Source organism: Schistocerca cancellata, chromosome 1 (genome assembly GCF_023864275.1).
Source record: "Schistocerca cancellata isolate TAMUIC-IGC-003103 chromosome 1, iqSchCanc2.1, whole genome shotgun sequence".
NCBI lineage: Eukaryota > Metazoa > Arthropoda > Insecta > Orthoptera > Acrididae > Schistocerca > Schistocerca cancellata.
This window is the reverse complement of record NC_064626.1, coordinates 1,131,881,901-1,131,897,262: the sequence shown is the minus strand read 5'-3', so window position 1 is coordinate 1,131,897,262 and position 15,362 is coordinate 1,131,881,901. Positions and strand designations below refer to the sequence as shown.

The 15,362-nt window shown below is 39.3% G+C and overlaps 1 protein-coding gene across 1 annotated transcript in view; it reads left to right on the top strand.

Annotated features, from left to right (window-relative positions):
* Positions 1-3,341, top strand: part of LOC126092693 (putative inorganic phosphate cotransporter) — a 200,676-nt gene extending 197,335 nt beyond the window's left edge. The window contains exon 10 of the mRNA XM_049908419.1: positions 1,980-3,341. Within this exon, the coding sequence (XP_049764376.1) occupies positions 1,980-2,014 (35 nt within the window). The 3' untranslated portion in view covers positions 2,015-3,341. The remainder of the gene's footprint in view (positions 1-1,979) is intronic.
* The last annotated feature ends 12,021 nt before the right edge of the window (positions 3,342-15,362 follow it).

Sequence of the window (15,362 nt, the reverse complement as noted above, 5' to 3'; positions counted from 1 at the left end):
ACTATGTGTCTATAGTGAGACCATAAATGCAGTGGCTTACTGTCAGACTCTTCAGTGACTTCACTGTGGCCTTAAAAACAAGCAGCGTGGAATGCTAACCAGTTGGAGTCATCCTCCTTCATGATAATGCATGTCCACATACAACAAGTGACAAAGGACTTGCTTCAGTGGTTACAGTGAGAAATGTTTCAACATCCGCCATACAGTTCTGACTTAGCCCTAAGTGATCATCTCCCAAATTGAAAGATTTTTTTTTAAGTGGATAATGCTGTGGTGGTGATGGTGAACTTAAGAGCTTTTAACCAGTGCTTCAACAACTTGGTGGCAACTGAGTATGCAGAAGGCATAGAAAAGCTGGTTAAACAGTATGACTAAGTAGAAGAGTAGCTTGGGTATCAAACTGTATGTAAAATACAGTCTTGTTTAATTACATCAAATAAAAATTTCTGTAGAAAAAACATTCCTTACTTTCCAAACGAGCCACTTTGTTTGTGGGAATATAAAATGGAAAGATCACAGTGGCTCAGTCATAGGTAAAGCTTTTGGTAGACTTTGGTTCATTGGTAGGATCTTGAGAAAATGCAGTCATTCAACAACACACGTCTTAGAATATTGCTCATGTGTGGGACCCATAACAAACAAGGCTAATAGGGAATATTGTACATATACAAAGAAGGCAGAATGAATGGTGACAAGTGTGTTTGAGTCATGGAAGAGTGTCACACAAATGCTGAAGAACTTGAAATGGCAGATGCTTGAAGATAGATGCCTGCTATCCATGAAAAGCCTACTTACAGAGTTTTGAGAACCTACATCAGCTATCCCTTAGCAGCCTTTTTAAAAATTTCAAGAATGAGTAATAAGAGACTAATCTGGGAATGTGCTATGTCTGCCTTTGTATAGCTCCCATAGGGACCAAGTATACAAAATTAGACTAATCAAATCATACATAGAGATGATATAGTAGCCATGAATGGAATGGGAAGAAACCCTAATGTGTGGCATAATGAGAAGTACCCCCTGGCCTGCACTTTGCAGAGTACAGTTGTAGATGTCGAAATTGGGTCTCAGAGCAGCTGTTGAAGTTTTTAGGAGTAAGTTAATAGTTCTTTTGTGTCAACATAGACCACATAATAATAATTTCATACAAAAAATTTAAGTGAGGTGGAAAGATTTAATATCTGCCTGAAGAGCTGTTATTTGAAGAAGGGGTGTCCAATAATTATGCAGTTAGAAATATTGATGATTAATAAAGTAACAGGAATGGATGCAGTGGTTTTGCTGAGGGTGTTTGTGTATGCCCAATCAAATCATAGGAGTAGAGATGCACTGCCATAATTAAAAAATATTTATTTGACTTTCCATTACCTCCCCTCTTGCACTCCTATAACTATTTCTCTGTCACTTCTGATGCCTTCACTTAACATTCTTATTTCCCATTCCACCTCTTTTTCCATGCTCAGTGGGACCTGAGCTAACATCCTGCTTAGTTTCCCTCTAGCCCTCCACTGTTCTTATTCACAGATATCGATTCTTTGTCACCTAGAACTTCCTCATTCTCTTCCTTCTACAATATGATGCCCTCTCCCCTTCTACACTACTGACTACCCCATGGTTCTTTATCCAGACAGCACCTAACTGCGTATCATCATTTTCTGTTCTGTGATCCCAAGTTTACAAAAGACCAGGCATCCTACAGATTTTGATAAAACATGACAATTTTAGATACATAGAACCATTTTAGATGTTCATGAATAAAGGATAAATAACTCACAACCAAGCATGACAATGTAAAAGAACAAAGGCTAAGTGTCTCATAACCAAGCATAAGGCTCTCGATCTAAAGAACACAAAGAATGTGTGTGTTCATATGTGTATGTATTTGCCTGACGTAAATCTTTTTTATTTCAGTAAACTTGCTTACCATACTTGTAAAACAGTTTCAGAATTCTTAATTGTTTTTATGCTTATTTTTACAGAAAACACTGAGTCAGCCCCCACTGAAAAGGCGTAATGCTGAGGATCTACTGCTTCAGTAAAAGAAGTTACTGACGGATCTTGATGAAGTGATGTCATCAACAGTTTATTGTATCACTCAGCTGACACTGAAAATGATATTAGTGACATTTTTAAGCTAGTGAAGCAAAAACAATGTTACAATGACAGTTGAGTCAGCAAAATGACTTTGTGTGCCGCGACTAGTAGTGGTGAACGAGCAAATATCATTATAAAAGCACCAGTACTGAATCTCACCAGCATAACATCAAAATTTATTTTGCAGAAGATAAACTGAAAGGGAAAAATAATGAAGTGTACACTGTCATGATCGGTTTTGAACACTTATTTCCTGATGAAAACTGTTTAACTTCAAATACTCAAGATTCGGTACAACTGTTTTGTTATGCTGTCAGTCTGATTGCGGCCTGCATACATCAGAATTTTACCTCCTCATATTGTAACATAGGCAACATATGCAGCTGAAAAGATAAAACTGTACAAACAATGTAACAATAGGGTTATGGAGTTTGATGTGCACAATTATTTATGTGAAAGGAGATAAACAAACATGAAATTAGTACTGTGTGCTTTAGCATCACATCACTTATTAAAAGAGTATAACAGCAGTGATTCACTTGTTTAATGTAATCTGGAAAACATTTTGTGTAAGTACGTTGACAGTTTCTCATACTGGATATGAGAAAACATGTGCTTATATTTCAAATATAGTTGGTAACAGAATAAGTATTTTACTTTCTTCTGGTGTAGAACTGAAATACTGGCAGAATAGTTTCACTGATACGAAATGGACATATCAGCTGTAAATTATTCTTCACTTCATATAGTAAATTTTAAATTATACTGTGTCTATTTTTTGAAAAACTGATTAACCTTTTTTTAAACTTAAGGTATAAAGTATTATTTTATAAAGTTAGACAAAGATTCCACTTATCAAGTTATGAAATTATAAAAATTTTAGGGGAGAAAGATTTCAAGACATAACTTTTTTGGGTAATGGAAATTTCAGTCATATATTCCAGGAAGCTTTCCTCTACATCTCATAATTTCACCTATGGTATTTCTATCAGATAAAGTTACAAATGCAGTAAGGAAAGTTATGGCAGAATGTTATAAGCTCTCCTGAATAATTAGGTGGGATCTGTGTGTTACTGGTGAACTCTAGTTTAGTTTCTAGTAAACCAGAGTTTACTGCTGACTCTTTCTAAGACACTATCATTAACAGTATTTTCAGCTTGTACCAGTTGGGTATGTTCTGAAACAACTAGTCTCTCAAATGAACTACTGTAAGTAGTCTTGTAAAAATTGTTCCTGTTTTGTAAAATATATGCAATTTGTTAAAAACATTTGTTCTTTCTCTATATTTATTATCCTTTTATTAACTTTTAAATAAGATATGCTTTTCAAAATTGTCTGTGACAGTCTTCAATGCTATGATAGAATGGATAGAAACTTGTTTCATAGAAAAAGAAGCTATGGGATATGAACAAACAAGATGAATTTCAGATACAAACTCACTATGAACATCTACAATAAGAAAAACATTCAGACCAATGCAAAACTAAAACATTACAAGACAGTGATCTGACCTGAATTATTCTAAACAGAAAAAGTCTGAATCTTGTATGAATAGGATTACTTAGGAGGCTGGAATTTATGAAATGAAGGACTTTCAGGAGGACATTGGAACTCAGAAGAACAGGAAATGATCAGTATAGAAGATCAATAAGCCAAGAATATTATAATCAGAGAGAGAGAGAGGATCTTAGACACTGTCAGATAAAGAAAAACTACATTATTTGGACATGACCTAAGAATGGATCAGGAAAGGTTGACACATCAGATAATGCAGTTTCTTTTCAACACAATGACCAAAGAACGGTGAATCTGAGAGGTAATAAGACATCTGGAAGAAATTGGAATAAAGGAAATGATCAACACAATGCAAAAGTTTTTAGCAGAAGTTGTCATTGCCCTCCCTTTTACAACCATTTACAAAACCACTAATCCCAAAATACAATACCTAAACATTCCAAAAGTAATTATCACCATCTTATCTCTACTATGATAAAGGATTTACACAACCTGCCTGAAAAATTCAAGCAATTGGTGAACAAAAATGCATACATGGGTATCAAAAACTTTTATTCATTCATCTTTTCACATAATCATTATGTCAGTACACACTTGTTTATTTAAGAAATACAATGACTTCCACATGCTTATCACTGCTTTTTAATTACCATGATGTGCTCATAATGTATTACAAAGAAAATGCCTGTTTTTAAGAAAAGCTGAAATTAGCAGATACCAAAGAAAACAAGAATTGGGGAGGATTTCACTTTTTTAACCACAAGTAGATTGATAGTTAGTGAGGCAGCAGTTTGACCATTGTTACACACCAGAAACCTCTTGTTGCTTTGGTAAAGATGGGGGGGTCATACGTACCTGACTCTTTTGAGTAATTTATCCGTAACATTTTTGTATAAATCAAACAATGGGAACTCCAGGTAGGAATATCAACAATGTAGGAAAAAACAGATTGCTACTTGAAGACAAGTCAAGTTGCAGACAGGCACAATTTAAGGCCACTTACATAAAGCCTTCAGCCACAGCCACAGTAAAAAAGAGACACATAGCATACCTAAGCAAGCAAGCACATCTCATGCACACACAACCACCAACTCCAGCATCTCAGGCCAGAATGCTACTGTCACATGGGGTGCGAGCAGCCATCTGGAGTGGTCAGGAAGGGGAAAAGAATAGTAGTGTACAGGGGGGGGGGGGGGGGGGGGGGAGGGAGGGGGGAGAGAGAGACAGACGCTGTCTGGTGGAATCTGCAGGGACTAGAGTGCCAACAGGAGCAGTGACAGGAGGTTGTGGGGCAGTGAGGTGGGGAAAAAAGGAGCAAAAAAGGAGAGAAGCAGGGAAAGATAAGCAGATGCATTGGAAAAGGGCTACAAATAAACAGGGTGGAAGATAAGAATGAGCAGGAGGTGATAGGACAGAGGAGTGGAAACTGTTGGGTGGAGGGTATGGGGACAGTTATGTTACCATAAGTTGAGGCTGGGATAATTACAAGAACGGAGAATATATTGTAAGGATAACTCCCACCTGCATGGTTCAGAAAAGCTGATGGTGGAGGGAAGGATCCAGATGGCTTGGGTTGTGAAGCAACCATTGAAACCAAGATGTGATGTATGTAGTAGGGATCACAGAATAGCAGTATCTTGTGGAAGGGGCAGAGGTGGTTCTGAGATGCCTGTGCCATGGAGATGTGTTGTTGCAGTACTAGGTTTGTGAGGGCCAGGGATTGGCAGAATCTGGAAAGTTGTAGGTCATTGTAAAAGGAGGAGTGGGATTTCAATGTCTGCTTCATTACCCAAGCCATTTGGATCCTTCCCTCCACCATTAGCTTTTCTGAACTGTGCAGATGGGAATTATCCTTACAACACATTCTCCACTTCTGTAATTATCTCAGTCTCAACTTGCAGTAACATACTGTCCCCACACCCTCCACCCAACAGTTTCCACACTCTCTGTCCTGTCATTTCTTCCCCATTTTCATCTTCCACCTTGTTGATTTGCATCCCTTTTCCAATGCGTCTGCCCATCTTGCCCTGCTCCTCTTCTTTTTTGCTCCATTTTTCCTCCTTTTTTTCCTCACCTCCCAACCCCACAAACTCCTAATGCTCCTCCTGTAGGAAGTCTAGTCCCTGCACACTCCGCCAGACAGTGTTTGTCTCTCTCCCCTTCCTCAAACCCTCCAAATTTCTATTTTCATCCCACCTTCTAGTTAATTCTGGCCAAAGTTGCCAGAGTTGGTGGTCCCATGTTCGTGACAGGTGCTTGCTTGCTTGTGTATGTGAATGGTGTGCGTCTCTCTTTTATTGTTGAAGGCTATGGCTGAAAGCTTTATGTAAGTGTATTTTAATTGTGCCTGTCTGCAACTTGCAATCTGTATTTTCCTTCTTTTTTGTATAACTTACTGAAGTGTCCTACAGGTGTGAACACTCAGTGTATGATGCTGAAACAGCTGAAGTACATAATTTTTTTGATCTTTGGTTTCACAACATTCACATTTGTTGCTCTGGTTTCTTTGGACTGGATGATATTAAATGTATTATGTTTCCTCTTCACTGATGATGGATGTAAGGAAATAAAAAGTAGCTGCTGGCATTTCAATGAAATTTTCACTTTTTCATGTGCAGTTCCTGTGTGAGGAAATGAAGTAAAAAGTTTCTGTGCACTTTTCATTTCTCTGGGGTACGCAACATGACTTTGACAACAGTTGCACAACTCCTCAGCTATCATGCAATACGTCAAATATCAGCCCTGCAAAAGAACATCCTACACATTTTGAGTATACTTGTCCACATTTCTCATGGAAGGACTTTCACATTCAATGACTACTGCCATTTGTGAAATTACATTTGACACTCATACATAGTTTCTGCAACTACCGATCACACTGTACACTCTCTCCATCACTATATTCCTAATGGTTTTTGACCATATTTGTAGCAAAAAATATTGGCTGCAAGTTGGTCAATCCTGTGATAGCGTCAAACCTAACACAAAGTAACCAAAAGATATCCTTCATTCCTCATAGCAGTCTCAGCTCACTGGGTTGGACAGAGCGAGAAAGGAGAGGAATGGGAAAAGATGGGTGGGTGCATTGGACAGGGAACGGCACACAAAGAGAGTGGGAGACGAGAAGAGGGAAGAGGTGATAGGGCAGAGGGGTGGAAACTGTTGGATGGAGGGTGTGGGGACAGTATGTTACCATAGGTTGAGGCCAAGATAATTTCAGGAGCGCTGAATGTGTTGTAAGGATAACTCCCAGCTGTGCAGTTCAGAAAAGCTGGTGGTGGAGGGAGGATCCAGATGGCTCGAGTAGTGAAGCAACCATTGAAATCAAGCGTGTTACATATGGTTGCATGTTGCGCCAAAGTGTGGTCTACTTTGCTCTTGGCAACAGTTTAGTGGTGACCATTCATCTTGGTGGACAGCTGGCTGGTAGTCACAGCAACATAAAAAGCTGTGCAGTGATTGCAACAGAGGTGGTATGTGACATGGCTGCTTTCACAGGTGGCTCAGCCTGAGTGGGTGGGTGGATTGGGTAGGGCTTGCACCTGGGTCTTCCACAGGGATATGATCCTTGGGTCAAGGGGCTGGGACTGGCAGTGGCATAGAGATGGACTAAGATGTTGTGGAGATTGGGTGGACAACGGGACACTAGTTTAAGGAAATATGAATGGTCTCAAATAGGATGTCCCTCATTTCAGGGCATGTTGATAGGTAATCAAAGCCCTGGCAAAGGTTGTTCCGGTCAGGGGTGGTACTGGGTGACAAAGGGGGCACCCCTTTGTGGCTGGTTCTTGGGGATGGTGGGAGGATTGGGGTGTGAGGGCAAATGACACGGGAGATCAGGCTGTGGACTATGTCTGGGGAATAGTGTCTGTCTGTGAATGCCTTGGTGAGATCCTCAGCATACTGGGAAAGAGAGTTCTTGTCACTGCAGAGATGCTCTCCCTGGGTGACCAGGCTGTACGAGACGGATTTTTTGGTGTGAAAGGGATGACAGCTGTCAAAAAGCAGGTACTGTTGTTGGTTGGTGGGTTTAAAGTGGACAGAGGTTCTGAAAGAGCCACCAGTGAGGAGGAGGTAAACATCAAGGAAGGTGGCACACCAGGTTGAGGAAGACCAGGTGAGGTGGATAAGAGAGAGGGTGTTGAGGTTGTGAAGGAATGAAGATTGGGTGTCTTGGCCATGAGACTAGGTCATGAAGATATCGTCAGTGAAACCGAATGAGACTAAGGATTTGGCATTTTGGGAGTCTAGGAAGGTCTCTAGACAGCCCATAAACAGGGTGTCATTGGAGTGTGCACTGTGTTATGGATTTGTTTGCATGCCTTCCCTTCAAAGGAGAAGTAGTTGTGAGTTAGGATAAAATTAGTAAGGTGTATGAGGATTGAGGTAGTGTTTGGAGTCTGAAGGACTTTGGGAAAGGCAGTGTTCAGTAAGAGTAAGACCATGGGCATGAGGGGTGTTGGTGCTTAAGGAGGTGGCATCAACAGTGACAAGCAGGGATCCAGGAGGTAAAGGCAAGTGAATGGTGAAGAATCAGTGAAAGAAGTGGTTGGTCTCTCTGATGTGAGAGGCTAGGTTTTGGGCAATTGGTTGCATGTGTTGATCAATGATGTTCGAAATTCTTTTGGAGGGGAGCACAATAACCAGCCAGTCCAGGATTGATGGCTTTGTGGATTTTGGGGGGCATGTAGAAGGTAAGTGGGCAGTGTGTCATAGGGGTGAGGATGGAAATGGATTCAGGGGAGAGGTTCTGGAAAGAACCTAAGGCTTTAAGCAGAGACTGAAGGTCATATTGAACTTTGGGGATGGGACCACTCTGGCAGAGTTTACAGGTCGAGGAGTCAGATAATTTTCAGAGGCCTTCTGCCAGGTAGTCACTGCAATTCATAACAACACAGGTTGAACTTTTGTCTGCAGGTAGTATGATTAGGTCATGATTTGTTTTGAAGTTGTGTGTGGCTGTTTGTTCTTCTACTGAAATGTTGATATTCTGAGGAAGGATGGTGAGGCCAAGTTGGAGGTAGGGAATTCATGGAAGGTGGCCAGTGGATGGTTAGGTGAGGGGAATCACAGTTGGATGGTGGTATGAATGGGGAGAGGCAGTGGTGAATTTTGGGATTAGGTTGGCTTTGGTTGAGGGGATTGGTGGCAAAGAAGTGCTTCCATTGCAGTGATCAGAAGAATGAGAGTAGGTCTTGGACAAGTCCAGCATGGTTAAATTTCAGTGTGGGGCTAAAACTGGGCACTACTGAAACTTGTTGGAAAGGTTAACAACAGTGTTACAGGAATGTTTTGGGCCTGGTTTTGTTGGAGTGTTGGTAGGAAGTTTTGGGGGATGTGGCAAGGTGAAAAGGTCAGCTAAGCAGGGTTTAAGTGCTGTAAGGGGTGGATGAGGAGTAACACTGAATAGGATAGGGATTGGATAGTGATGCTCTGGAGCAGCAATAGGATGTCAGCGGGTTGCATAATTTATTATGGTGGTGCCTGGAATGCTCCTCCAAGTGCTGGAGAGCAATGGATTTGGTCCAGGAAGTGCAGAGTATCTTGTGGAGGGAACAGATGTGGTTCTGGGACATCTGTGCCATGGAGATGTGTTTTTGCATTACCAGTTTTGCGAGGGCCAGGGACTGGCAGAATCTGAATAGATGAAGCTCATTGTGAAAGAAAGGATGAGATCTGGAAAAAGGATTTTTTATGATTAGGAGATTGGGGGTGGGGGAGGGGGAGTCCATGGTTTAAGCAGTGCTTACGAAACAAGATGTTGGACTGGCTTTTAGCTGGGGAAAGGAATACTTTTCTGAAAGATGGAGCAAGAATCCATTATGGAAGGGATGGTGCAGGGGAAATGGGAATGATGTGGAAATGGGCAAAATAAGGTGTTTGAGGTTGTGAGGGGAGCTGGATTAGAGAAAAGATGTGTAAAAAATAAGTAAAGGGCTAGTGAACAAACAAATCCTTGGCACAGCCATGGGCACCTGTATGGCACCCTCCTATGCAAACTTGTTTATGGGCCGTGTAGAGGAGAGATTCCTAGCCTCCCAAAGTGGCAAACCTCTAGTCTCATTTAGGTTCATCAATGATATCTTCATGATCAGGACTCAGGGCCAAGACACCCTATCGTCATTTCTTCATAACCTCAACACCTTCTCTCCCTTTCACTTCATTTGGTCCTCCTCAATCCAGCATGCCACCTTTCTGGATGTTGACCTTCTCTCTGATGGCTCCATCTACACCTCTGTCCACATTAAACTCACCAACCACCAACAGTATGTGCATTTCAACAGCTGTCATCCCTTTCATACCAAAACATCCCTCCCATACAGCCTGGTCACCTGGGAACAGCATACCTACAGTGACAAGAACTCCCTTGTCCAGTATGCTGAGGGTCCCAAAAAGGCCTTCACAGACCGGCACTATCCCCCAGACCTAGTCTGCAAATGTACCTCATTTGCCAGTTCCCCTCAAACCCCCAATCCTCCCACCACTCCCATAAACCTGCTACAGAGGTGTACCCCCTTGGTCACACAATAACAACCTGGACTGGAACAGCTGAACCATATCCTTCACCAGGGCCTTGATTACCTATCGTCATACCCTGAAACGAGGGACATGCTACCTGAGATCCAACCACCACTCTTAAACTGGTGTTCCCACCTCCACAACATCCTAGTCCATCCCTATGCCTCCCCCAATCCCAAACCCTTGAAACAATGGTCATATTCCTGTGGAAGGACTAAGCACAAGACCTCCCCAATCTACCCACCCAGCATTTCCTGCTGAAGTGCTGTCAGATGCTTATCCTACTGTAATCTCCCCCTCCCACTATTTGTTGTTGTTGTGACTACTATTGCCGATGGTATGGTCTCATTTTTTCAAAAATACTAGAGGAGTAAGATTTACAACAAACATTTTACCTATCTTCTTCTCTCATAGTTGTCTCCAGTTCTTCACATATAGGAGTTGATTCTTGAAGCTGAAAGTTACATATTTTAGGACCTCATGGTTCAAATTGACTTAATTAACATTGAAGAATGCCTGCACTGCATTTTTTATTTTCACAAATAATTTAATCTCTCACATTTTTCTATATCACACTGTCATTTGAATTTTCACATTAACAAAGTTGAAAATACGTTATTCTTCCAAAATATGAAAACACATCTGCTCACATCACTGGTACTCCACTCTGCAGTACTAACAATATTCCAAAAGGGTTTACAAATCCTCTTGAAAAATGAATTTCTATTAATTTATATTACTATTTTATAAATGAATCCAGAACTAAACATAATAATTAGCATCAGATTGCATAATTAATAACAGAAATTTTAACTGTACCAAATATTTAGTCATTTCAAAAGTTTCTAGAAGAAAATAATTTAAACTGTACATTCAGAGCTTTTACATATTGATTGTAACAAAGAAAATAAGGTAATTTCATTTTACAGATTTTAGCTTGAAATATAACACCTCGTGTACAAAATCATAAATATGTCTGCTTGTGTCTGTATATGTGTGGATGGATATGTGTGTGTGTGCGCGAGTGTATACCCGTCCTTTTTTCCCCCTAAGGTAAGTCTTTCCACTCCCGGGACTGGAATGACTCCTTACCCTCTCCCTTAAAACCTACATCCTTTCGTCTTTCCCTCTCCTTCCCTCTTTCCTGATGAGGCAACAGTTTGTTGCGAAAGCTTGAATTTTGTGTGTATTTTTGTGTTCGTTTGTGTGTCTGTTGACCTGCCAGCACTTCCATTTGGTAAGTCACATCATCTTTGTTTTTAGGTATAAATCATATGAAATTTTATAGAAAAACAGCTGAGATAATATTGACCTATTCAAAATTTGAAAATATTCCTGGTATCAACTACTTCTGTTGAGGAAAAGCAATGTTGGAAGAGGTTGTCCCTTTACAAAATTTGAAAACAATGTGTTTACAATATTTTGTCACAGACTATAAGGTTTGCCAAACAGTGTACAAAATTATACCAAAAGATAGAACACAGATGTATAGATGTATCTGATACATGACATATTACAGAAAACATAAGAAAAATATCTACTAAACAAGTAATAATTTATACATATATCAGCACATGGCATTCAGATTTTCAGATCTGTGGAACATTCTGTCACCAGACAAATAATACAAAGTCAAAACTACAGCATTACAACACTAAACTATAGAAATAAATTCAGAGACAATGTAAATCACTAGAACAACAAGTTGCAAGTTTACATCCATAAACTCACATTTTCAAAATCTACAAAAGAGAAGAGGAAAAAATTCAGAGCCTAAGTGTACAACGAGTGAGCCAACTTGAAAAACTAACGTTGATGGGTACAGACCAGAAGAATATACTCAAACATGAGTAGGAGACACGAAATCAATCAGCCACATAAACCAAAATATGCAAGGATATCTTGAATTGTAAAAGGGGCCTAAGCTTACAGTGTGGGGACTGACCCATGAATCCAAACCACACTGGGTACACACAACCAAAAAATGTTTTGACACAACAAAACGAATAAAGTTCACAGTCATATTTCAATAAGTTTAGAAATATGTAAAAAGTAATTAAAAGAAGCATCTAGCCTCAATCAACAGTTGCACACTCTCCTTAAGTACACACACACACACACACACACACACACACACACAAAATGACGATGACCAGGAGTTTGTCCACAACTGTAGTTCCAATGAGATACAGTATTGCAGTGCTCAGGATAAATACAGGTAATCAGAATCATAAATAGCTTTGAATGATGACATAATCGAATAGCTTGAGGACCAAAATCAGTGTATGAAATCAGACATGTATACATCTTGTTACACTGTCTATACTAGTAAATGTCTTCCACACTATTCACTAACTGTTCACACAAACGAACCTACATACATAGAGACCTAGAAGATCCATTTACAACTGATAATAAAAGTGCATGATATATTGGGAAGTTGATCCCCTTTCTTGAAGAAAAAACATATATTTGTGTGGATTAACACTGTCCTTGCCAGTGATGATTTTTCTATACAAACAGTTCCATGAATTCTTCATATAGAATTTCTTGACAAATCCATCACAGCACTGATGTAGTTGACAGATGCCTGAGTACATTACCCAGCACCTATGAGCTCTTGTAAGTCGACTGGACCAGCAGGGTACAGCCACACAGCAGTGTGGGGAGTGGATCTACCCTCATCTCTCAATATCCTACCTGGATTTCTCATAACATGCTCCAACTGACAGGTTACTTTCTGCCTAGCATTCGTATCAAATCCTGCAACATTGTTTTGTGTACTAAATATCCTGTTCAATACCTCCCTTACATCACGCGACATATGCTCTGCCTATTTACTGTATATTCCAAAAGCAAGTATATAGGATTTACATCAGACAGGATTAGAAAGTGTTCACATATGAAACTTCAATAACCAGAGCTAAATGCAATGAAAAATAAACTAATAAGGTGATACACACAGATACACTAAGATACTATTCCTAATTTTTACAGTACAGGATATGAAAATTCATTACTAGATAGTTGATGGCATTGTTCCATTTCAAAATTGTAAAAGGATCTACTCATTTAGATTCACAGTGTATATGTATAAAATCCTAAAGCACAAATCTACTATAAAACATAATTACATAGTTGTATGAATCTGCGAATATAGTGGATCATAGATTTAAACTCAGTCAATAGGTAAACAGAATTTTAAAAATCACGTCATCTTATGTACTGCATTCCTGACTATGGAAAAAGAAAATGAAACAAAAAAAAAGTTTAGATACTTCAGGACCATGTCTATAACCTTTCAGTTCAGTGATACTGCATATTCCAAACAACTTCTTGGATTTAGGATACACAAGTCTGTATGCATTAGGATGCAGATTATCAAGAATTTCTAATGGTCCTATATGAATATTGTAAAATTTCTTTATCCCAGATGTTGGCAGTTTTGATTTCTCCTTGGCTTTCTCCTACCTCAAACTTAGAAAATCTGCTTTTACCATAATTTCTCTGCTCCCTCCTATCCCCCTGCTTTTTCATCATCTCCCTGACACACTCTTCCCTCTCTTGTGATGACAGAAATTTAGATGGAGGGAACTCAACAGTCTCAGAAATGAAATTAGCTAGTCTGCAATCAAACATGATTTCATATGGTGAAAAACCTGTTGAAGAACTTTGTAAGCTGTTCATGATCTCCTCAAAACCACCAACATAATCTATCCAACTGGTATGATTCTTACTACAAAATGTTCTAAACAGTCTTCCAATTCTTCTCATGTATCTTTCTGCAGGGTTACTTGACACTTGGTACACTGAGGTTAGAATATGCCTTGTTTTAGTGTGATCAACAAAATCTTTCCAATCTTATGATGTAAACTAGAACCATTGCCAGATAATTTTTTTTAGGAACACCCACCTGATGAAAATATGTATTTTCAAACTCAGAGATGAATTGCTTAATGGTAGCTTTCTTAAGAGGAAACAGCTTTATGAACTTCGAAAATACATAAATCACCACAAAAACATAACAAAATCTATTCTTAGACTTAGGCAAAGGTCCATAAACGTCCACAACAAGAGGTCCAGGTAACTATTTGGCAGTATGTTTTGCATTTGGCCTCTACTTGTTTGATTACTTTCCTTCAGTCTTTGACATCTGTCACAGCTGGCAATCATCTTCTTGACTTTCCTTCCTATGCTATGAAAATAGATGTTTTTCTGAATCTTTTGTGTAAATTTGGTTGATCCACAATGACCAAAACTCTCATGTGCATAAGTAATTAAAGTATCAATACATGGTTGCGGCCAACATAGTTTCCAATCATCTAAGTCAGTCCCAAATAAATTACCCTTGTATACCCTATAATAGTGTTCTGCCTTTTCTCCTCCTTTCTTACCCAACACACTTTTAACCAGTTTCCAAGTTTGATAATGGTTTTAACACCTGCAGCTGTCTTATTTTCAAGATCTCTTTTTCCTCTTTCACATTTCTCAAGTACATAATTTTAAACTCTTTCTCTCCTTCTCCAAAGTTGTTAGATGGTTCACTCCCTAAAGGTAGCCTAGACAAAGCATCAGCATCTACACTGTATGTGCCCTTAATGTATCTGATTTCATAATTGAACTGCTGTAAAAACAAGACCCAACAAGTAATTCTGTTATGGTACAGCTTACATACCTGGAGATAACATACAGCTTTGTGATCAGTATAGATGATGACTTTGTGACCTAGTCGATAATTTTTAACCTTGTTAACTTCTCAATGTACAGTCAAAAGTTCTTTCTCAGATACAGTGTATGTCTTTTCATGCTTCTGCAACACTCTACTAGCAAATGCAGGAGATCTATGTTCAATAACAACTTCAACTTCAACCTTCTGAAATAAATGAGCACCCAAACCAACATCACTACTGCCTGTCATAATACAAAAAGGAAGAGACAAATCTGGTCTGGACAATATCTGACTTTGACGTAACTGCCCTTTGATCTCATCAAAAGCATCGTACATTCCTGATTTCAATTCCAGACACTATTCTTCTTCAAAAGTTCACACAAGCATGAACCATTCAAAGCTCTACTGCTACAAAATTTTCTACAGAATCTTGTTAACCCAAAAAACGATTTAAGCTGTTTTTTCCTGTGGGGACTAGGAAAATTAGCAACAGCATCAAGTCTCTCTTTATCAGGTGTAACTCCTTTCTCAGATATAACATGTCCTAAAAATTTAACTTCTTCCA